Source organism: Chroicocephalus ridibundus, chromosome 3 (genome assembly GCF_963924245.1).
Source record: "Chroicocephalus ridibundus chromosome 3, bChrRid1.1, whole genome shotgun sequence".
NCBI lineage: Eukaryota > Metazoa > Chordata > Aves > Charadriiformes > Laridae > Chroicocephalus > Chroicocephalus ridibundus.
This window is the reverse complement of record NC_086286.1, coordinates 27,508,784-27,534,411: the sequence shown is the minus strand read 5'-3', so window position 1 is coordinate 27,534,411 and position 25,628 is coordinate 27,508,784. Positions and strand designations below refer to the sequence as shown.

Here is a 25,628-nt window from a genome sequence, read left to right as displayed (position 1 = left end):
TATACAGTAAATATTTTTGAAAACCTCACAAAGTTCATAGCTATAGAATACTGCATTTTATTTAATATTTCTAGCATCTTCTTGAGGATAAATTTAATAATGTTTCAGAAACATACCTCTGAAAAAAGTTTTAATTTGAAACTTGGAGAAAACGAAGAAAAGTAAGTGGTCCATGAAGATTTATTTTTTGGATTTTTTCTTTCAATGTAGCTTTTCAGTGAAAAAAAAATTAATATTATTCTTCCTCCAAAGTTCTGAGACAGAAACAAAACCCTACCCAAAGCAAAAATGAAAATTAATTCAGTGGCTCACCTGCCAGAAATCAGGGCCTTTATAAAAGCTTCAATTTCTTCGTTAAGTTATAATTTCTACCTCTTCCCATCTCTGTTTGTTTGGACAAACGTGCAGACAAATGTGATGGGCAAGTCTTCCTAACACAGCCTGAGCTATCAAAGAACATGCCGGAACAGAGAGACTCATCTCTACCACATCTCAATTTCAGCTGCCAGTGCATCACGGATCGCTGTTGCCAGCAACCTGCCAGACATTACCATCTTCCAAAGGGGACTTCTTCCACATGTGGTGGTGTCTGACTACTCAAGAACACATTATGCAAAGCTGCATAAATTTGCAACAATAAAACATGAAACTGTAAGAAAAAAAATATCAACTAATTGGAAGTGCCGAGAAGTTGATGACTGAGGCCTCTATTCACAGGCATTTCCCCTCTTTCCCAGTTATTCCAGCAAGTCATTCATCAAGTGTTTTAAAAATCTGTTTCTCCAATACTCTGCATAGTCTTAGACCATCTACAGGTATCAGAGGACAGGGGCTCTGGTGATTCCTACTTTTAATGCTCTACCGGGAGTTAGACATAGAACATGTCTGGCTGAAGTCTCAAAATAGGCAACTCCTGATGTCAACTCACACTACATTCTCGAGATGTCTGGAGCATGGAATACGGAATACTCCCTGTCCAAAAACACCATTTGGAATAAACCCGTATTTCTCAAGAAAAGTTTTAGTGCAGCTCCTACATCACCATGAAATTAAAATTTTGTATTAACGTAAACTTCTTTATGTCAATGTCTGCTAAGAAGTTTAGCCTGATCGTCACTAGTAGTGTGCTAACAGTGTGCTTGAACACATGTTGAGGAAATCAGGGTTTTAAAATAATTCCTTTGGTTGATGTTCACTGAATCACTTCATAGAAACATGCAACTTGTCTGATCTGCCTATATATGTCAACCTGGAAAAAAAAAAAAAGCTTTAAACTATAAATAGAAAAAGCACAACAGAACTACTGAAGATAAAGCTGGATTTTAATTTCAATCATTGCTTTTTCAAAGCACCACTGGTCATGTTACGCTCTTATTCAACAGCACAAACAATGCTGTGACGTTACATACTGTGTTTGAAAATAATAAGAAAACTCTAATGCCATCCATAATCCTGCAACCACTTCTTAAGCCTAAGAGCACAGCAGCTTGGCATTTTCAACACAGGGAGGCGTACCTAAATTTAGAAGTCGGGTGAAAAACAAAGTAGAGAAGTATGGGACTTTTTCAAAGGCTTGGCATTAAATCACAACAGGCCCCAAAACACACAATTAAATTCTGAAAATGGAGTTGTACACAAAGCATTTTAATTTAGGGAGACCTGAGTTAGCTCAGGTACTGGGAACAGTCTAAAGATAGCAGCCTGGGCTCAGCACAGTTAACTTATTTGACATCTTCAAGTCTGCTGAGAAGCAATCTTCGCACAATTGTGTGGAAGATGCAATGTTTTTCCACTGAGAAGGTCTAAGACAGACAATATTTCTGCACTGCTGTTTTCCCTCCTCTAAAATAAACCATCCCTTTGGTGCAGTTGCCCTCCCAGGTTGCACTGTCCTATCTGGATGCAAATCTGTCCCACCAACACGTGAATCAAACCTCTTATGTCTACATCCGAATGAAATGCTTATGGCTAAATGAGTAAGCTAAAGCAATTGTAAAGAAAACAAACAATTATTCTTATAATGTTCCTTTAAGATTGTAATTAGATCAAATTAAATCAGCAGGAATTTCTCCGCACAAAGCAAATAGAGCATTTAATATCCTGCTGAAACAAAACATGGCACACCAAGCTCTCCTACAATATCATGTTAAAACCACAGTCTCCAATCTTGTCAATGTTATAGCTTTGTAAATAATGATAAGAGACCTGTATTTCAGGGACATGCAATTTTCACTTCCTCAACTCACATGTGAACTCAAATCTATGTGCCTCCTTTGCATGTTTCCCCCCCTCCAAAAAAAAAAAAAAAGAATAAAAACCCGATATATCCCACTTTCCCCTGATGGTGAAGGCAGCCAGGTCTAGACTATAAATTCCCATTCTTGACGTTCTGTTACTGCACAATTTCATACTTATGTAATATCTACATTCCGCTATTTCCCTTCAGCTTTGAGAGCAGCAAAAGGAATAGCTACAGCAAACTGTCCTTGTGGAGGGCAATGATTTGCCTTGCTCACAATAAATTACTGCCTTGATTTCCCTTCCTATCTCATTCACTTTACCTGCCCTTTGTGGAGTCAGGAGTTGGACTTGGACAATTCTCGTGGGTCCCTTCCAAGTCAGGATATTCTATGATTAATACTCTTTGCTAAAGCAACAGTCAATAAAAAAAGTTTATTCTTTTGAAAGTTTTTAGCTCAAATAACGATAGCAAGAACATAATAAATTCAGAACAGCTGGGAGGTAACACTGGGGATAAACTGCTTTACTCTTGGGATAAATTGTTTTTTGGTGGGGGGGGTGTTTCTTCTTTTTAACTAAACCTTCTAGTAAATGTTATTTTTCTCAGCCATTGCTCAGCTCTGGCAATCACAGTGGTTTTCAAGGTTTTGTTTTTTAATTGCTAAAAAAAGGCTTAAAGGCTCCCATTCTCTACTCAAATCTGCAGGACAAACCTCCAATCTTACCATCCATACACAAAGGGCCCCCTTGCAGGGATTATCAACTTCAGCAACTCTGAACAATTCACACAAGTGAAGATCTGCTGCTCAGTCAGGCCCTCAGGGAGCCATTAATTGACAAATTTTGCAACAATCTGAAAAATTAAGGACAAGACACTGCTTTCCCCACCGCTATCTAGAAAAAAAAGCCTATTACCCTAATTTCAAGGGTCTTCTCCTTCCTCTCCCTAGCCTTTTACTGGAATGTTTTCCTAAATTTTAAAGATTACCCCAATTTCAAGCAGAAAGGGTTGGAATCAACCTGAGTCCAGGAGTTACTTGCTTCTTTCAGATTTCCTAGAGAAGGGGGATTTCTGTTCAATCTTGGAGTACAATTATGTCAGTCATATGTAACAGAATTGATTATTTTCTAGTAAGATAAAAAAAATGTTTTTCTCAGTCATTTGTACATACATATTAACACAACATAAATCCTTTTCCAACAAGGCCTCCTATCCAGTCCTTATGTGTATTTCCAGAAAAAGCTTATGAAAAGTTAATTTTGCTACTATGCCATTATTTTCTATACTTTTCATTAAATTATCTACGCACACATGCAGTTGCAGACATAACACAAGAAGTAGCACTTCCTCTAGCAATGGTGAGGAGAGATTAAAAAGGTCCAGACTAAAAGGCTGGAGGACCAGGGAAGCACCCCGTCAGCCCCAGCAACGGCACGTCATCTGCTCATCTGGACTTCTAACATTAGCTTGTGATTACTGCAGTTCCAACCAATCTACATTCTCATGCTGCACTAAGGAAATGTATACCTTCATAGTGTAAAAAAGCCTGTAAAAAGTGCAGTGAAAGACAGTTTAGGTCTTCAGGCTTCCCTAAATTAAGAAACAACCACTAGCTATGTAGGCTTATTTCATGCTTGTGCTATAATCCCTTTTTCCCTTCGTATTTCAAAGAAAGCTGCAGCCAGACCTTATGGTCCCTGCCTGGAACACATTTAATTCAGGAAGAATCTTTTAAGAAGATATTCGTTAAATTAAAATGTAGCAAATCTCTCCTGAGCATGAGTAAATGTTAACTTTTCAAAGACCCGCAGTAAGGTCAGGTTTTCAGATGGCCAGTGGCTCAGCCTGAAAGGTCTGCTCCAAAGCAGAGAAACTAGAGCTGCCAAATGAAGTGCACGTAAATGGCTGATTGTTTTTAACAGCGACAAAACAACCCATTTTCTCTAACCACATTTGGATAAATGGGTAAGTTTTTAAGCAAGAGTAGTTCAAAGAAATACGTCAGTCTCAGATGGATGAAGCAGCATCAGCCCAAATGGGAAGGCTTAGAAAAGTTAAAAGCAAAGCCAAGTTGAAAACAGTCTCTTAATGGAAGCCCTGCCCGACCCGTGCTTCGCCTCAGTTCTCTTCAGGGCAGGGACTGTGTGATTTGTCTCTATCTCCCACCAAGTGCTGAGTCTACGTCAGCACTTCACCCTACGCAAGAACAACCGTGTAAATGGGAGAGCAGTGAACTACAGAAAACAGAATTGTATCTCATCCAAGCAGCTTCCCACTAGCTAGTCTTCACTTCTACATAATCCCACTCAGATACTTACACATTAACATAGAAAACCATAGTAATACAGCGGCTTTTCTTGCTATGCCTTCCTTTTCTGACCCATTTGTATGGGAATGAATCACAAATAAGTAAATCACCTGGTTTAAGGGTATTTTTCTACTTTTTTCTTTTTGTTACTTTAACATAGCAAATCCAAAGACTGTGTTGCATGAACATCAGTAATTTCTTTATTTCAGCAGAAATTTTGGATAGAATTCAAAAACACGTCTTTCACCCCAACAAATCAAACGTCATACAAAATGTATCAATGTCTTTAAATTTTTACAGTAAACATTGCAAAGAATTATTTTTTTTTTAAATTTACTCATTTTTTTTGTTTGTCTCTAAGTCAAACTAAAGGGGAAGGCAATCTTAGGGGACAAAAAAAAAGTACATTTTTTCACTGCTGACCTGTATGCAATTTCTTCCAACTCGTTACTCGTATTAATACAAGTAAATCGAAGTCAGTGCTTTAGTATAAGAACGGGAGCCTGAACTGAGAATATGCCTGTCTCTTGGGTATTACACAGAACTGATGTGGAAGGATATTATGCAAGTGCACACAATACACTCCAAATTCCAGGGCTACACAATACACTTTTATATGCTAGTCTGCAAGGCTAAATGATTTCAGAACTTCAAAATTTTTCATATGAATCGGATCCTTTAAGGGTTAAGCATAGTTTGCCTTTGGTTTATGTAATGCTGTACAGCAGTCACACAGACTAATTTAGAGATGCAATTTATTTCTCCATTGTAAAGAAGATACACGCTACATTGCAAATTGCAAAGGCTGCTTTATTAAGTGACAGCTAAAGCTGAGCAAATAATTCACCCTGAATAATTTATACACTTATTTTTTGTTTTTATTTCAAGGATGTTTGAGAGAAGATCACAGTCTCTCCAACATACCTGTTAACTTAAATTACCCTACCTACCTACCTACTTAAAATACCTCTCATGGTATGCTGTTACATGCCTGATGTTCATAGCTATGCTTAGTTGCCACTGGTAAACAAAACTTACAGCATAGGCTGTTCTAGCTGAATGATCAGCAACAATCACATTTCTTGTGCAATGTAGACATTATTTTTTTTTTCCCCTTGTAGCGCCTCATTTTATCTGGTGTACTTTATCAAGAACTTGACATATTTAGCTGAACATGAAATTTTAAAAAAAAAAAGAATCATTGCTACTCTACAGATAAGAAATCTGAGAGTACAAAAAAGTTAGGGCGGAAATTTTGACCCATCTCCTGCAGCAGCCTTCAGTAACGTGGTGGCTACACTATACAATGCTGAAGGAGAAGAAAGCCCAAATGATTTAGAATACTGAAAAACTTAGTTAACCACATAATTTCTTATCAGGAAAGAGAAACCTTTGACAGAAAGTTTCATAGCCTGGGGGAGGAAGGTACACAGACACATGGAAGGAAAGGGATTCCTTAGTCCAGTAACTGAAACAAAAAAATTGATACATGTTTATCCAAAATGAAATCTCACGGAATCACAAACAGATGCCACTTCATTTTTACTCTCCTCTCTGATTACAATATTCACAAAGAAAATGACAGAGCTCATCAGCTTTAGTGAGAGCCAGAGAACTGACTCCAAATTCAAAAAAAAAAAGAAAAAAAGAAAAAAAAGTGTGGAGGGAATCAATAATTACTGTCCCACTGTCCCAGGAGAACAGTAATAACATAATATTTCTATTCGTTCAGATACCAAAGGATCAGGCTCATTTATCTGTAACTATCACTCTGCAGGAGCAGGGATTAGGGCTTCAGGTTGACTTAACGCTGACTTCTCATGGAATCTAGGGCTAGAGTGTTTTCTAAAGCCAGTATTATGATAAAACACAGAAGTTACTGGTAAAGATGAGGAGAAAATTGGCATCTTTAAAGCACATTTTAAAAAATTCTATTTCAATGCTTTTTACCTATAGTGACTAAATGCAGCAGCAAGATGCTTTGAGATTTTCTTCTTGTGATGGACAGAGGAGGACACGTTATGGTATCAAAGGTGACACAAACTGAGAGGCTTTAGTTTGTTCTGTATTTTCCATGTTAATTCATGAGAGTTCAACACGGCTAAAGGTAGTACATTCTTGACGTGCAACTTAGAAAAACAGAGGTTGCTAGCATCATCTAGCACTGAACAGCACAGGTGATTCTAGAACAAAAGAGAATCAGTTACCCCCCTGCTTTTCATCTTTTTAGTTTCTTGTGTGGCACAAAATACTATGAACTTGATTCCTCAGGACACTAAATTCACCATATGCTATATATATAATCCTCTGCAGAAGTAGAGAAAAACTGAACTCAGCATATTTATTAGCCCCCTCATTTTCCAGTAGACATTCCTCTTAGGAGAGTTGGGTGTATGAGTTCAGAAAGAGTAAGATTACCAAGCTGTTTTCTTCTCTTTTTCCAGGCTTCTATGAGTGACAGGTACTGGATTAAGCCACCGTGAGAATTTACCTTATCACAAAAAGGTCTGACAGAATCAAACGATAAGTATCACCTCCTCAATGCTCCAGCCACCCCATGATTCATCTACGTCTATTGGATTATCACACTTTCTTCTCCTAGCTTTGCCTCAGAATGTTGTTCACACCACTATCAGCTTCTTTTTAATGCCTCCAACCTAAAGCTGTCACTCCAAGTTAACACAAATCAGCTCTAAATTTTTGTATTACTTGACTTTAAAAGAGATAAAGGGTATTTCAACATGAGATCTTAAATAAAGCTAATTGGAAAATTTTCAGCAAAAGTGGATTATTATCAGGGATACCAAGTACTTTAAAAATAAGTTTTCTGAAGTCCTCAGTGGAATTTCTAATAAAAAGAGATGTGGAGAAACAGGGAGAACCCCAAGAATGACCAGGATCACAATGCTCAAGTACAGATTCCATTGACCAGAAGAAATACAGTAGCAATCTGGAGATGAGCTGACTGCCCTTCCTATTTACCTATGTGGAAGAGGAAGGACAAGTCAATGACTCTACACAATGCTCCTGCATGACATTAAGCAAGGTGGGGTTTTTTTCCCTCTCTCTTTTGATTTTTCCAGACAATAAACATCTAAGACCATACAGCCCACAAGTTCATTAAAATATACCTCATCAGGCTGTGGCAAACCTACTAACTTGACTGAAGCTTTTTAAAGAATGAGTTAAGTGCTTGAGTAGAAAAGGTTATAAAAATGCATCTGTATCGAGCACAATGTATATTATTAGCTGTGAAACTCACCCAATATAGCAACAACTTCATCATCCTGGATTACTTCCAAAGACCCCGAAACCACAAAGCAAAGGCTGTCAACACTCTCGCCGGCGTGGTAGATCAGGTCTCCCGGGGCACAGTGCACTGTCTGAAACTCCATGGCAAGCGCTCGAAGGCACCCGTCGCTCGCCAGCCTGAAGGCTGGGTGCTCCTTGAAAACTTTGCGGTTCAGATGCACGCAGATATCTGCTCTCATGTCCTTAGGGCATATCTGCAAAACCTGAGAAGGAAGTTAGGCAATCGATTCCTGTGCATGGCTTATATGTGCCTATTACACCTAGTTAACTACACAGAGTTGAAGAACTACTTTCCTCCTCCTTTTAAAATTCCTAATCTCAGTTCATACATTTATTTTTATATTACTTATACACATAAGCCACAATACTAACTTAGTCTACTTTACAATACCTGAAGGAAAATAATGGTTTCATCTCAGCAACATGCTCTGCTGGATATTGAATTACCAGAATAAGGCATCAGGTTTTTAAGACAGTAAAACTGAGAGCACAGCAGAACAGAAACTGGTGGAGAAAAGCTTCCTGAAGGATTGTTTCTAGAGGGTAGGTTTCTAGAGTTAGGCATCCTTTTGATAGGCAGATTTCATGAAAAGCCTGCAGAAATTACATATTCCATGTGACAGAATATTATATGAAGTGTAATCTCATATTCCTTTAGCAAAGGAAAACGTTATTAAAAGTTTCATTAACTCATAACATTGAGATTTGCACGTATGCACATTCACCTCTCAGTGGCAGTAACAGGTTTTTTGTTCACACAAGGAAAGGACTTTAAGGTACGATACTGTGTTGGGCAACTTTTTATTCTCCAAATGCAGTGTTCCTCACAGCAATTCACGATGTGTGCTCCTGTGGGTACACAAACTGATCCCTAGCACAGCAGGTACCAGGCAGGGCCATTTCTGAAGGTTCTTAATATAATACAGACAGCCGCGTGGAAAAAATACAGAATTACTACTGCATGTACAGATTAAAAGTTCCTGGCAAAAACACTGGAAGTAAGTAACTTGAATGTATTTTGGGATGACAAAATCCTTGGAGAATAGCCTATGATGAAGTACATCTCAGGACATATTACTTGAGAAAAAACACCAAGTCTCATTTTTTTTCTTCTCAGTAATAACTATTCCATCCAATTTAGGAGCACTCTGGGTGAGCTTCAGAGTCACTCCCACACATTTTCCTGGATGGAAAGAGATGGCTGAAAGCGAACGCTCCTGGAAAACGTGAAGGTAACATAGGAAGCACTATGGTTATGCCTACGCCTTGCAGTGGGGCTCTGTACAAAATCTGAGCGGAGAACCAAGCCCATAACTCTGTGCAAGGCGCTGGTTCCAGATATTACACTTGCTACTCTTAAGGCAAACGACTCTACCACCAACATCAGCTCTAAGCAGACCTGCTATTACAGATATTACTTCTGAAAGAGATATATTTCTATGGTGCTTAAGTGTAGGGCACTCATGGATGATCTCTCAGCTGCCCCACAGGGAGCAGCAGCCAAACTCACTAGTTCTCAGTTTTGCAGGCTCACAGGAACGTGTTGGGGCAGCAAGACCAGCATTTAACATGGAACGCAGGCAGCAGCCATAGCTGTCTTTGCAATTATCTCATTTACTCTGGCAACAAAAACATTCAGCATTTGCAGATGCTTGCCAAAGTTCAATATTGGAATTACACACACACTTCACCGTTACTTGAACACCACGCACAAAAAGGGCTGTTGTAGTAGAAATAGTAGTAAGAAAACCTGAATATACAAGAGAATATTTAAAATGAGGCTCTTATCCAAAAACGTCTTTTTTTCCCAGTCTGAGAGGAAGCTAACTCATTTTCCATTCTCCATTTAGAGAAGTTGTCTCCAGACTTCACAAAAATTAAAAGGATTAAAGACATTTGAGAGTTACAGACAAATGGCAGAAGACTTTCATTTGTATGGGCGGTAAGAAACATATCTTCATGGATTAATTTTAGAATCTTTCAGCAGCTCTTGGTTAAAGTTTGTTACACTGGCATTTTCTAGACTTACAGACTTTGCTTTTAGCTGATTATTCACTCCTTGGCATGCCTGCAGTTAACACTGAATTGACAAATTTGTGGCCTACAAAATAGTGAGAAGATTGATTTGGCGTTAAGTTCATCCTTAAATATCTGCCTCATCTGCAGAAAGCTGCACTGCATTACACAGCAGCACAACTACCGCTGTTCTGTCACAGGAGCAATACATGTTTTATTCATTGCATGACATCCTAGAAGTTATACACAGGCATCAAACCAACGGAGCTCAGACCTGAGAGTTTATGGATTGGCACAGCCATTCGTCGGTCTCGTATCCGCGAGCTTTTGCTATGCAGATGAAAGTTGATTTCTTGGTTTTACAGTCATCGCTACTGGCAGTTCAGCTATGAACACACCAGTTATTGAAATCAACACCATATTAAGCTCTTTGATGTCCTGATAATTTGAGAGGTTTTTTCACTGTTTATTAAGATAATTCTCAAAGGCTACAGTGAGTTGTGCTTGGTGTGGTTATCCTGCTGTCTCCAAAGACATCCTTAAAGCATTTCTCTCCTTATCAGAGGAAGCCAAGAATGAACTTTGAAGATAAGCTAAAACAAACATGTTTTACATAGCAATTTTTTCTTGTTGCTTTGTTAAAATGATGAAAGGAGCTTGTACTGGGGGGTGAATGAAAGCACCAGCATTCATTACACTATATATCCTCAGATGTTGCCTCTCCACCTTCCCCAAACGTACCTAGCTCAAACTCATAGCCCCGTGCAAAGATATTTTGTGAGAAAATAGGCAGAGCAGCTTGTAAGCAGCACTATTCTGTACTAAAATACTATTTCTTTCTGAAAGCTAGTATGCCAGGCAGTGCTTCCCAGAATCATGGTCTGGGATCTAAATGGCAGATATGCTGAAGACCATTTAGGAAAGCAAACAGTACTCTGTGTACCCACTGGTCTCCAGACAGCCCAGTACAAGGCCACATCTGTTCTACTCTTTCATAATGATGCTTTAACGGCTAGACAAAAAATGAGATTGTTTGCTTTTTAACTGTTTAATCTACAGTTTAGAATTCTAAATTAAGCCGCCAACCAGAGGCTGGTGACCAGAGCACTGGTATGATTTCCTGAATGAACCACCCCCCAAACCACATCTCTTTACAAGCAGAAGAAAAGCAGTATCTATCTCCATAAAAGCTGGCAACTAATATGAAAGCAACAAGTTGCTTTTGTACATTTGTTCTGGTGAAAGGCCATTTATTATTTTAAAAGACACAATGGGAATTTACTTGTAAATTCAATGAATTAGGATGATAACATTTGCCTCACATAAGGTAGATTTCAAACAATACATTATTACTAAGGTAATGACTTACAGCTATCATTAATATCTTTAACCTGCACACAGAATATTACGTTCAAATTCTACGAAGACAAAACAAGTTTTACTTTGTATTCAGGCCCACAGAGCTGCAAACAACCTCACACAACAGAAATACTGCAAACAATCTCATTTGAAGAAATTCTGAGGTTGTGTTAGAACTTAGAATTTTTTATTTAGTTATTTTCTTTGTTTACTGAAAACCAAGCTCTTTCCTTCCTCATTTTTATACTATTTCATGACATGTCACCGGCAACACATACATACTTTTACTACTAACATATGTCAGTATGACAGAATAGATGAAATACTGTATTTGAAAGTTTAAAATTAAGGGAAGCTACTACTTGGAACTATTTAGAGAATATTTGTCTTCTTTACTAAGAAAGTACCTCCTGTTTATTTTAATCAAATACTTTCAGGATGTGACTTGTTTCCTTGCAGTTTAATTTACTTACCTTTTCAGTATCTATTCCTCTGGACATTGACCAGGTGGAAACGATGTAATCCATCACACGTTCGCTCAGTCCTTTAGGGACCTGGTAGAGCTTTAGAAAGTCCCGGACACTGTTCAGCATTTCATGATATCTGTTTGTATTAGCATACATTTGCTGAAATATGGTTGTCACATTACCAAAAATGGTTGCATACAGAAGGGCTGTAAAAAAGAAGAAAAACAATAGACATAATACATAATAAGTTGTGATGATCAGCCTGTGCTCCACTGTGCTTTAAGACTGGACATGCCAGGCCCATAGAAATGCACGCAGTAGCAGTGCTTGGTTAGGAAGGCCTGATGAGCACAAGCATTTTATAGGTCACCTTCAGTACTACAAATTAAGGACCACCACCTACCTTTGTGATGGTGAGTCCTGCAACACAGAGTTCCTGAAACACGACTATTTGTCTATCGAACAATTCAGTAGTATCCAAACCCTTACAAAACCACAATAGAAGACACAAGAATTTTAAGACAAATACGTTAAAATTTCGTCTCTGGTTTACAGCGCCTGTGTTGAAATGCCATCAGTGACAGATTTCCAAGCTTTAAGTGCATTACCACAGTAGTAAGCCGAGTCATCATTACCCACCTCAGTGTGACAACAACAATGCATCAAAGCAGAAGATGGAATATGTAATAAACAGCTACCATGGGTCAGTGATTTATCTATGTAAGTTTAATAATACATAAAAACTCATATTATGTTTTATATTCTTCAGGCAGAACAGCAGCAAGGCCTGAGGCAAGAGCTAGAGCCCTCGAATGCAGACCAAATGCTGCACAGCCCTTTTGACTTCTTTCAGCATATTTAAGAAGCCAGCTGGTTCATCAAGATGGGTTTAAGAATAAACATGAGAAAGAAAAAAAAATCAGTGTTTCCAGGTGTGCAGAGAAGCAGATGAAAACACACAGGACTTGAGAAGATCCGCCTGCTGGAGCCCAAGACAGAACAGCAGGCTGGTGCAAATCTCGATGGTCATGTTTTGATGGCTTGCAGAGGCTGGGGTGGAGGCTCTTCCAGCCAATGCAGCCCAGAATGAATGGGAAGGACAGGAAGCATTAAGGAGAACTTTCCTATGTTGTGAATCAGGTCAGTGATAAGTGAAAGGCTGGCTTGAGCTGATAACCACCAGTTAAGTGCTCTGGCTTGCTAAGGAAGTTCTTCCTCTTTATCATTTCCTGTCCTCCAAAACTGGCACCAAATTGTCAGTATCTCTTCCACTAGAGATATAAATAAATAATTGAGAAGCCAAATTTATAAAAAAATATGATAATGTTTTGCCTTGTCGAAATACCCCTTTTTGCTCTTTCTTTCCTCCTCACCCCCTCTTTAAAAAAATAAATAAAAAAAAAAATTCCTCATCCCATGCATTCCTTTAAGAATGCAGCTATTTATTCAGGTCAGTGTTACAGGCAGACATCCTTAAGCCAACTAAGATGGTTTAGGGTTCTATGACCAACAAAAACCCTTTGATAATGTGCAAGAGAAACTTACAGGTCTGTCTTTTCCCTGATCATCAAGAGAGATGTGATTTAAATTTAGACTTGCTCAAGGCCTTTACACAGCTGATTCTCTACAGAATTCCTTCTTGACACTGTATGACTTCTTTTCTTTTTATGAGTTCCTGTAGAGACCAACTCTCCCCTTTTCCAACTACCCCTCTGTACAGATGAGTATAAAAATGTATATTAGAAATATGCAAATTTGGTTTTAAAAAAAGTGGAGAGTATGAATAGTGATACAGTGACCAGAAATGTATAGATTATTTCTCTGTTAACCTTAACTTGTGCCTGAGCTAAAGCATACCGGGCAGTCCGATGCAATGTGTACGAAAGAAATGCTTTAAAAAACAGATTTCCTACAAATACTCCTTAATCCATGAGTATTTTGTATTTGACCAGCATTACCTTCCCCTAACTACATCTGTTTGCTCTCTGTTATGCAGGTGCAGACACAACCCTACGATATTGCTACCTTAGGCCTTACTTACATGGACTTTTACCAGGTTCCCTAAGAGAAACCGAACCCAAGGCCTCCAAAACTGCCAAGTCCCACTGACAGGACACTGCAGCAGCGCAAGGCATCCACAAACGTCGTTATTCTGCCAGCCAGCTGAAAATAGGTGACAGATAAGGAAGAGGGTCACAAGCAAATTCTAATCTGTAGATTTCTGGGCAACCATACTTGTGCGCATACAACTATCTCTTGCTCTCTGGTGAAGAGTGAGACCTGCTGGTTCACTATCTTGGGACGTATACCTCTATGCTAGCAAAGGTAAAAGGGAGTCCCCGCTCTGTCCCATTACCGTCCAGCTACATGAAGCCTAAAGAAAAAACAGAAAGAAACAGTTCTCCATTTAGATTATTATGAGGCGAGCAGTCCTAGAGCAATTTCCACTGCAAATTTCAGCTACTATGCTCTAGTATGAAAATTGTCTTGGCAAGAAAAATGATTCCTGCTACATTAATTTTTTATTTTTAAAAAAATCACCAAACTTACAAACCTTAATTTATCATTAGCTAACCACTTTATTACTATTAAAGACACATTAAAGCCAAGGATTTTTGCAGCCGAATATTGGGTAGATACATTAGCATATTAAACATTGACCTCTTCTGCATAGAAATAGATAGCTGCGTGCCTTTCTGTCTTTTCAAAGGAATAATGAAATGAACCCACTGCAGTACACTGCAGCTCCAGAAAGATTTCAGAAACACACACTCTACTACAGGAAGAAAGTTGGGCAATTTATGGCAGAGCGAAATCTCCAAATCCTTGTTTCAAGACTGATTGAACACTGACATTAGACCACTGCCTTGTAACAGCATCGGTGCAAGTCAGACGCCAACATCCAAAGGTCCCTGAGCCCTTGGCCAGAGTTTGTAGTGTGGCCCTACAGACTCTATAGAATCTATCAACTCCTTAGCAGTCCGATGTGCAGGGGATCAGAGGAATTAGGGAAAAGTATTTTACGGCATGTAAAAGGGTGGGAGGGAGAAACATCCTTGTATGGGATGGATGTGACTCGAGCAAGGCCACAAGTGCACCATGCAGAAAAGTCACAAATTAATCTGACCCCAACAGCTTCCTCCGATGCATCAGCTGGATGGAGGCTGTGCAGTGGTTTTTGAGGAACTGTGCCTGTAGCAACCATGGAGAATTTTTTTTCTGCAGAGCAAGCAATAGCCTGGTCTAAGCCTGCACACAAAGCTACAGAACGTCAAGCAGACAGCAAACACCTCCTCTCCATGAATGTCATGATCCCTCAGAAAAGATAGCCACCCCCCACCCCCGACATTAATATTCTTTTCTGACAATAGATAAAGAAAAACACATTGTCCCGAACAATGTGGCTACCTATTTACAATGCAGTCTGTGTTACCCCATTTAAACCAGTGTTTAAATAACGTCAAAGATAAAAGCATAGTAATTTCAATAGCCAATTACCCGCACAAGTGAATCATGAAGGTCAGACACAGGTTGGAAAGGTCAGCAAATCATCTGCTACTTTTAATGATGTAACAAATAAGAATAGAGAAATAAAAACAAGTCAGTGTAGGTCTCAGCTACCACAGTAAAAGATCTGGGATCTGATTTTAGAATTATAAGAGAAAGAATTTCTATCTGTAAGAATGAGAGGTTTGCAATTACCCCAATTACAGATGTAAGTGCTGCATGCGGTTCCTGAGATGAATCATCAGACTGATGATGATTTGTTCAAAATGCACTCATCCAAAGCCCTTGCATACAAAATGTGTGCATAAGAACTATACAGCAACAAGTGAAACCAACATCAACTAGCGAACAACCTCTTACATCTTGCCCCCAAGACTTGCACTACTTCCTAACACTGAACTGCCTTCATTTTCACTTTCTGGAAAGCTGATCCAGAAAGTCTGTCTATCTGTCTGCATAAAAGTTCCACTTAACAATTAAAAAAACAAAACAAACCCCTTTTACATACTTAAGCAGTAGCTTGTGCTATCCTAAATACTATTCAAAGAGCAAGCACCTGTATTTACAAATAATAGATGATTTAAATGTGTAACTGCACTTTTGTTTCACTAACAAGTTCCTTGTTTACAACAAACTATTGAGTTCATAGATGGCTGGGAGAAAGCACAGCCTTGAAAACCTGTTGCACTGTACCACTTCTCACTGAATACGAAACATAACTCTAAATTAACCACAAAAATTGCATGCCTCGAAGGCATTTTTCAGATAACACGTTGTGAGGTCACACAAAATTAACATTGATCAGATAAAAAGAAAAGCAGAAATTAAAAATTGTATGGATTATAACATAATTATATGAGAAAACTACATTGTTTTTAAATGTGCAATTAGAACAATGTAAGATCTTATAATTGCTTGAGATTAGGGGTCTTGATTAGTGGTAATTATGCCTATTTATAAGTAGAGAGCATGCAGTTAAAAGAAAAAATGCTGAACTGTTAATTACAGTCTGCAAGCAAATACCAAACTGAACAGGTATCTATCAATGAACTGTTTACAACACTAGTTTTGATAGAATTGTTACTTGCAACTTGAAACCAAAGCATCTAAAGTAAGATTTACTTATCGAGTATCTATATAACCTTCTAGAATAGTACAGAATTTAAATAGGTTGCCCCCTTTTCTATCAGGACAGATGCAGAGCTGCTTCATTTGCTACTTCTTAGGAGGCTTTGTATATTTTAGTTTCCTATTTGTAATCTTTTTTTCCTACCTTTTCTTTTTTATTAATCCAATGTAGAGATATCATTTAATTTAGCTAGTAAAGAATAAATGTAAAGAATTTAGCCATAATCTAATAGGGCGATTAATATTATGCACTTTATGAATTTTCACAATATCTTTACATAATATTTTCTCATGGTATAAAACAAATTACAATTGCTACTGTCTTCTTAACATGTACATCAATTCCTGAATTTCACACTTGGGGAAAAAGACATTTTTTGAAGTGAAAGTAAATTCCCAGAGGAGCTCTTCCCCCATGCTGTTCCAGTGATTGTTAAATCCTGCTCTTCCCACAGCTTCTCTATTCTCCCAGGCTGAACCGATACACTCCTCCACCACCCTCCTCTTTTGGTCCACCAGCTTGTAATTTGCACCTCAGCTTAGGTACCCCACAAGCAAAAGCAAGGCAGCAGCAACAGCAAAGATCAAAGAACTGGCACACTACTATCAATTGAGAAAGTCTGAAAATCAATTCAATGGCAAAGAGCAAAGCGGAAAGCCTGAATAGGCCATGAGGGACATGCGCATCAAGCTTTGTGGCAGAACCACTTGACTTCTAAGATGAAAGATGAGAGACCACAGGCAAATTTTATTAAACTCTTAGTCAAATGCTACTGCAAATCTTCTCACACTTATCACATTTCCTGAAATCACCCTGCTGACGACAGATGGGACATAGAAGAACCACACTGGGCTCCAGCTACAATGGAAATGCCTCCCCCGCAGAAGGATAAGCCACCAGTGAGGACACAGTTGATAAGGGCTAAACAACAGAGCATCAGAGACATTATTTCTTTTCCTCTTCCCATCACCAAAAAAACAAGAACTGCAATGAAATCAGAGACATAAACAAGGGAACAGCTGCTCTAAGAAGCCACTTAAGCAACTACCAAGGACTAGAGTAGTAGAAACATCTGTGCACCTTAAAATAGGCTGTCTGCAGCGTACAAGGGCAGAAAGGGAAGAGTTAAGAACAGCTATGGAACAAATATCGCAGGCAGCTCCCACTGCTTCTCTCCTCACACCCTTTCCTAACTACAAAATAAAAGCAGACTGCTACAGTAGCAGCACAGATCCACAGGCAAATAACCTCCTGTTATCTCAGGGACGTGAAACCACTTACATTTTGCCCATTTAAGACATACTATGGAAGAAGAGAGGTAAATGTCTGTAAAACACCAGCCTTCCAAAGATGCTGAACTCCAGCATCCCTCAGGATGCTTTAGAACTGAAGGTTTTTTATTTTGATTTGATCTGGTAGCACCCACACAGCTGGTAGCAGCAATCGCAGGTGTTTTGGCTCACAAGAATTTCACAAGCCTGGGCATCGTGGGCAGCACAAATCTCTAACAGGTCTTGCTTTTGCCTCCAGCGTGTTTGGGCAGAGGTAAACAGCATGGGAAAGTGCACAGACCAAAACTGATCAGAGGAGCGATCAGAGCCAAAGTGAATAGAAGCCAATAAAACAAACTTCAGCATCAGCCCTGCAAGAAAGCTCTCCAGCACAAATAGCTCTCTCTAAACTCACAGTGAAGGGCCAACACCAGTTTGCACTCTATGAAAGGCTGCATCTTGGATCCAAGAGCCTGATTATGAAAAGAGAGGATGAAGGGCCCCCTGGCAATCCATACAAAGGAAGGGTGGCTATTACCTCCAGGGACAAGGCTCCTACCTCTGTACAGCAGCACCTGACTAAATTAACACAATCCCACTAATTAACACTGCAAAGTCTGGATTTTGGCAAATTAAGAAGTGTCCAAACAAGTGAAATGGCAAGAATCCTGATTCCCAAACTCATAATTCATTTGTTTTGACAGCTACAGTTTAGTATTATATTTACACTGAAAGGCGCTAGCAGTCATCTAGAGGGGGATATAATGACAGCCACAGACTCCACTGCAGCCAATATGCTTGCAGAAAAGCAGATTACTAAAGTAATCAGATGCACAAGAAGCCAGAATTTGCCTGTGAGGACTTGGATGTGTTGTTAGTTGCAAAATGAAGGAGTAAGAGTCTGGTCGTACATTACATTTTGCTGTAAAGGGTAGCCAACAGAAGATGACACAAGCATGACACTGAAAGGAATTGAAGAGAAGAGCATGCTGGATACAGAGAGACTGCAAGTTGCTAGACTTTGAAATTCCTAATCATGAGCTTCTCTCACCTTCAGGAAAACAGGCCTGAATGTTCTTATTCTATAAGCGAACAGCACTTGCAGACCAATGAGTTCACCTGAATCTTCTCACGTAAATTATATGAAGGCATCAATATTTCTGCAAGACCATGTACTTCCACTGACTGGCTAGTCCCAATGGGGTAATACCATTTTACATCCAAAGGTGCATCATAAACTAGATACGCAGATATATGTTCTGCCTCAACTTACAGGTAAATTCTTAAACTGTAAGACAGACACGACTAACTGCAAACACAGTAATGCATAGAAATTAATTGAAATTAAGGCCTTAGCCCTTGATACAAAAATGACTTTCAGAGAACCGTTACAGTTTAATCGATGAGCAGAAAGCTCCTTGCAGAATCAAATTTTATTTCAGTCAAAATACAACAACATGGGATACTAAGACCAACAGGCAAGAAGACTTGCAAGGGGAAGTCCGCGTGATTACTCAAAGGTAAGACTAGTGAAAAAAAGATAATTCCACAGAAATGGCACTTTCTAGTTACCTCTCCATGGTTTATCCCCCACAAGATAGGTTCATCTCTGATAAGGTAAAACAGAATGGCCAGGAAATGTACTGATTTTCACAACCAGTTAAAACAACTACAATTCCTGTAAAGAACAAGATATTTATCAGAACATCTTCAGGAGGGTCATAAAAGGTTTTAAAAGTGGAGCAGGATCTTGATGATGGTCTATGTTTTAAGCATGTGTACTTCAGTGAATGCTAAGCCTTGCTCTAGACTAAGCCAATTTGATTATCAAGAGGAAACTAACTGTACAAACAGATTACAGCTGCAAAAACCATCTGTATTCCAAACATACGAGGCCAGATTCACCAGTGGGACACTTTTATCAACAAGGGATGACTTCAGCTGAACGTATTCACTAGCAGGTTTTACCATAACGAGAATTATTAAAATGGCAAAATCTGATTAAATCCTCTGCAATTTGCAAGAAAGGACACTATTTTACTGTTTTGTAGAATTTTATGGACAATAAAATTTAAATTGTCTAGAAAATTGAAATGGATTTCCATTTCATTTCCCAGCACTAATGAACAGATCACCACTTAAATGACGACTGAGCCATTTAAAGGCATCATTTTTCTTCTGCAATTTATACAGGGTAATGCATGGCCATTTTCAATTACTTGGTTAAAATTAAATCTCCAGATACTGCTTCTAGGTTTTTACTGACTTGCACCAATATGAAGGCTTCTCCTTTGAAAGCTGTTTTTTATCTACCTTGAACTTATCTGAAATGGTTAACCCCTAATTAGAAGCAAACTCTCTTTTTTTTTTAAATCCATTACTGAAATAGAGCTACACATGAAAAAAAAAAAAACAGTTAGGAAAAGATTAAAGAAGGGAGTGAATAAAAAAGAAAAGCTGTTCTCTTTTCATGTGAAACTGCTTACATATGTAGTTTTTATGGTTCCTCCATTTACCCTATTTCCTCTGTGATTTGTATGATGTCTTCCACTAAGCCTTGCAGGAGGGAACTCCGGAGAGGCTCAAGAAGATCGTCTTTTATCCAAACTTTCTGGCCCTTTCCCTACAACGCTGCACATTCTACTGGGCTTTTTACTGCTGGCTCAGGCCCATTCCTGTTGGCAATCCCTGAGACTGATTTTGCAATAACCTACCCTGTGGCCTTGGAGAGTTCAGAACTGGGTCTGAATTTTGCACACCAAAGTGATCATCTAGCACTTACACATACTGAATTCCCGGCTGCACTTTCCCCCATCACTGATGCAACACAAGAGTTTGGTAGCTAAAGTCACTTGCTGACAACTGCCCAAGCAGCATTCTCCAGTGCGATTCCTTTTGATCGTTGCTCCAGACCCCATTTAATTAAGGTATCTTACATTCAAGTGAGACATTTAGAGTAATCCTTTGTTTCCAATGATAAATGGATTCAAGTAGATTCCCTCTACTCCCACCAGAGCGCCCATGTGGGAAGTTGGTAGCTGGCTGCATTTCTTGCTGATTACTTTCAGATCTGAATCCACCAGTAAGACTACAAGGAGGAAGAACCCAAGGCCTCCCAAGGCTGCAATGATCTCACTTCTCATCAGGCTTAAAACCTCAACTCATCTATGCACTTAAATATAGGCTTTAAACACTACTCCACAGGTGTGAGCATGTATGCCTGTGAATAAAGGAATGACTTAGGAGAAATACTGAGACAAAACTGCTCTTGTCGACCACTAACTTTCATCCACTGAAAGCTTTTGCTGTCTATGTAGCAAGTACACCACAGTCTTTTTTTAGACTGTATTCCCTGAGAACAAAAGAATAGGTAAAATTCTAATGTCTATAAATTATCCCACTATAAAAGCAGAGTGGGATGAAGGTACTATGGTTTCATTGTGAAGTGAACCAGAGGTGGGTGGTAGAGTGCTGGCCTCACCCAGCCAGCTGATGTAAAAATTGCACATCCCTTGTCTCATAGATTACAGAGAGAAGTAACTTCTCCAGATTAACTGCATTGTCCCCAAACCAAAAGCTAGTTAAACAAACCCTCAAAACAACAGAAAGCGTGTAATTGAGATGAACCATGGGTCTTCTTACTTGGCTTACGCTCATTAGCCCCCTTCGAGCTGACTTTGCTCCAAGCGGTCACACTGCAAAACAACCTGTGACCTATACGTTGGCTGCACAGAGAGATTGTGTTAATCACCGAGGAGCTGTCAAGCCCAGTTGACAGGGCAGACAGCTAGAGTTAAGAGCACCGCTGCCCCTGACAGGATGAATGGATATCTGAGTTAAGGACAACAATTAATTCTCAGTTCAGATCAACTTTGCTGTGAAATCAAGCCCCTAAAGCTGTACCTGTACAGGACCGTGCTGTACCTGACTGCTTTGCTTCCCTGCAGCTCAGGCTCTGAAGCTTCTGACACAATAACCTTGGTAACCAGGTTCCCGGAGTGGTGTTACTTCAATAACCAAAGAAAGAACGCAAGATGCTCTTCAGCTGACACTGCATGACCTGCCATTCCCATCTTGCACATACACATCTTTTACCTCTGGGCACAAGAAGTACAAACAAGTTATGTGACTGTATTCCATACCAGGTTTTCAAACACTTTCCAAACAAACCTAAAGACAAACTGGTCCAAAAGATTCCCTCTTCTGATGTCATTAAATAGTTACAAATATTTGATGGTGTTTATAACACAAATAAGAATACTGAAGTTTTTAATGATGTTGAATAAGTCAATGAGGTCTGAGATAAAGGTGACATTCACAGATGAAGACTAATTTGAGACAGTTAAAGAATAATTGTCACTGGAACGACAAGGTCTGAGTCATGCTCCTCCCACACACTAGTCACAGATGTGCTTGCAGACCAAAATCAATAGGTGCATACAGTACATACAGGAATGGGAAATGGGAAAAGCTCATAGACAGTTGCTTCTCTAGGGGCCTGCTTTACTGACGAGGGAAGTGACAGGTTAGTGAAGACACATATGGCTTATCAAAAATACCTGAAGCAACTGTTTAGGTTTTTAATGAGAAAGCATGGATGACTGCATGTGAGAAGAATACTTTTCTCTGGAGTAGTGAAGAGAGTAATAGCCTAACTTTCAGAAATGGGTAATCATTAATGTTCCTATGGCTCCAATCTTGAAGATGCTTTGTCTTCCAGGCTGACCCAGCAGCACAAAAAGCAGCAGTAAAGATAAGCATGCATACAGCTGGGAACTCTGCACCTAAGTTCTAAAAAAAGATACATCGTTATATTCAGGGGTAGATATTATTGCATAAGAGATACTGCCCAATTTCTTTTTAAAGTAAACTTTACATAGAAATCATCTGAGATCAAAAAAATGTCCGGTAGTTGTGTTTTGTGGTTTGGTGAGTTTGCTAGCAAGCCAGCACAAAATGCAAATACATTTGCACTTATAGAAACTTACACCGTCAGAAGTAATGATGTAGTAGTATCCCATTGGGACCTTTTTAGAGAACTACACTGCTTGTGCAGTGCCGGAACCAGTGAGGCACACAAGAACGGCATTTGCAGATGCTAATAAGCTGAAGTTGGCCAGCAGAAAGTACAGAGGACTCTCAAAGGTAATGAAATACCTGTCCATAATATGCAGCTACAAACCTCATCCAGTAGTTAGGCACACAAAGCTTTTCCTTGCTTAGGGAAGACTGCAACTATACTCCCTGCAACCAATGTACATCTGAGATACAACAGGCCTGCGTTTCAAACGTCACTGCAGGAGCAGAGACCTACACTCAGCTCTCCCATTTTCCTATAGAGTTCGTTCACCTTTTAGGCAACTGGGTATTTTGAGAGAAAGGAGAAAAAAAGTTTTTATGGTTAAACGTGTTCCAGTCTCCATAAATATAGCAGGGATATGAACCAAACATTTTCATACCCTTGGAGCCTTTTAACCATGAAGTAATTGATTAGAATGGAAGAGGCAGGTGTATCTGGCCATAAACACAGACCTCTCTGCTCTTACCTCTCCCCAGAGTAATGTGTTTTCTGGCAGTCACGCTCCAGGAAGCTTTACTTGGCCAGCCCCAGCAAGTGGAGAACACCTACTATTCTAGCACTCCCAAAAGATCCTAGGAAAAAGGTAATTTCTAAAATTGGTTTAAGTGATTTCACATGTGTGTATAAACAAAGTCTTAGGAACCACAGGAATATAAGGTGGCTGTAATAATTGGTAGAAGTAGCCGTAATCTCAGTTAAAGTTAGCCCTAACACACCATCAGGAGTCAAACCTCAGAGTAAACTGTTCATCACTGTGATACAGAGCACATAATATGAGAAATATGGCTCCTCCTGAACTTAAATCCTGATATTTAGATTTCAAAACGAAAAGTCCAGGCAGTTCAGAGCCCTTCTCTCTGCTGACACAACACTGGATCTAGCCTAATCCTGCAGCAGTCCCACAGCATTCATTAAGGAAGCTTTCCCTGATAATTCTTGTGGATCAAGGTTAACTTTCACAACACCAGAAGACTTCCAGAAGAGGAGATTCTGCAGTTATCACAGGTCTTTCCCTTGTTCAAAGACTGAAGATCGTGCCTTCTGTAATTCTCTGTCACATACAGTATCACCTAAGTAGCATCTATCAGATCTTCCCACTGATAGAGACAACAAGACGATCTTACAGCTCATACAGTAACTGGAGACTAACAGTAGGAGTTAGGCAAACAATTGTGGTAAATATATTCCATGTCACTTAAAGGCATTGAAGTTATCAAATTATAAAGAAGTAAAAATGCAGGAACTCATTTTAGCACTTAACAAATTGCGGTAATAACCTGCATGCTTATCTTTTAAAAAGCTATGTGAAGTGAAGAACCGTTTGTAAACTGCGTGTGTTACCATGAATATTCATTTACTGGTCTTAGGAACAAGGTAAGGATAGAATGCTTTTCAACAGCTCAAATTTTTTATATTATATAGCTACTACTGGCTGACAGAAATTAATGATTCTTGACAGAATACTTATCTTTGATCTGTTGCTGTAATCAATCAGCACATGAGTACCGGGCTATTAAAACATTTTCCTGTCAAGCTCACTTGACATGCTTTGAATGGTACACAGCCTCAGTGTTGGGGTTTTTTTTTAGATTTTTGGTTTGTTGCTTTGTTGGTTGATGGTTTTGAGTTTTTTTTAAAATAAGAGAGTCTACCTGCAAACCACACAGCTAGATTTTCTGGAGAAGCGTCTCTTGAAGCTGTCCCTAAATATCACTCCTGATGTTGAGCATTCAGGATCCAGCCACCACGGTCTCAGCTCCCTCTGACAAATGTCCTTCTGATGAATAACCATCTATCCTGCCTTTCTCCATCTACCCCACATGCACACACACTCTTCTTTAAACCACTTCCCCCTGTCAAATTCTTGTCATCTACCTGGCCCAATATTACTCTTTATGCTTCCTTCCAGAAGTTCTGCCCTCCTGTTTTCTCTCACCTCTTCCAATTTTCTATTCAATACTCTGTCTTCTTCCAGCCTTCAGAAACCTGTCACGGGAGCAGTGATTTAGCAGTCTCTCTGCATCACAGAGCCTGCAAAATTTAAATCAACAGCTTAGCAGACCCATCAAAGAGGCTGCCAGACCTTCTTGGCCTCAACAGAGAAGCCTAATGACTAGGAGGGAATGAAAGCTAAATTAGATGGTCAAGAGAACAAGGAGTCTTCACGGGTTGGAGGAGGGGAGGAAGGGGAAGTACAGGGATGCAAGCCTAAATAAGTAAGAGGGGGGATGGAAAAGCAGAGAAGGAACTTAGGTGAGGTTAGCATTGGGGAACACAAAGCATCAGATGATAGCTGAACTGGTAAAAAATACAGAGAAAACGTAAATGTCTGGTCTTCTGGACAGGCTTGCCTTTACGGACCCTAATATCCCTGAAGTCAAAAAGACACTTCAGCAGCACTTTAGAGGGAAGGACTAACTACACAGTGGTACGATATCTACAGAGCATAGTAAAAGACAGTCTGTATTAGTAAGAAGTGAAGAGTTAGAGAGGCAAGGCAAGCAAAGCAAAGACATGGAGCAGTTTGCATAAGGTCACACGGGAGAGTGTGTGACAGAGCTGGGAACTCAGCTCAAACCTGCCAGCTCACATCCTCTCCCCTATACACTAGCCCCCACTGGCTCCCACACTGTACTTGCAGTATTTCTCAGCACTGAAGAGATAAGCAGTAGGTTTGGTGGGTTTTTTTCACCTTTTTGCTTTGCCCTTTGCCCATCAGCTTATTTTCTCTGCAGGCCATAACATCCATTTTCTGTGTCCAGAACCTTCTGCAGCTTCTAGAGGCTAACAAGCACCAATTCTCTCTCAACATTTGGTAACCAGCTCCCAGGAGAAAACAGAAACACTGTCTCTGGGTGAATCTCCATTTCTCCATGAAAAAGAAATCGTACCAAAAGCCTGCTTAATGAAGAAACTGTTTGAGTTAGGACGTCATTC

General features: G+C 39.5%; 1 protein-coding gene across 2 annotated transcripts in view; it reads right to left on the bottom strand.

Annotated features, from left to right (window-relative positions):
• Positions 1-25,628, bottom strand: part of KCNH1 (potassium voltage-gated channel subfamily H member 1) — a 192,365-nt gene that overhangs the window by 89,818 nt on the left and 76,919 nt on the right. For both annotated transcript variants that reach the window (XR_010070239.1, XM_063328529.1), the window contains exons 8-9: positions 11,711-11,910; positions 7,813-8,065 (exon numbers count right to left, since the gene is read on the bottom strand). Coding sequence is in view for 1 of the 2 variants with exons in the window: in XM_063328529.1 (XP_063184599.1) it covers positions 7,813-8,065; positions 11,711-11,910 (453 nt within the window). In the remaining variant the exon portion in view is untranslated. The remainder of the gene's footprint in view (positions 1-7,812; positions 8,066-11,710; positions 11,911-25,628) is intronic.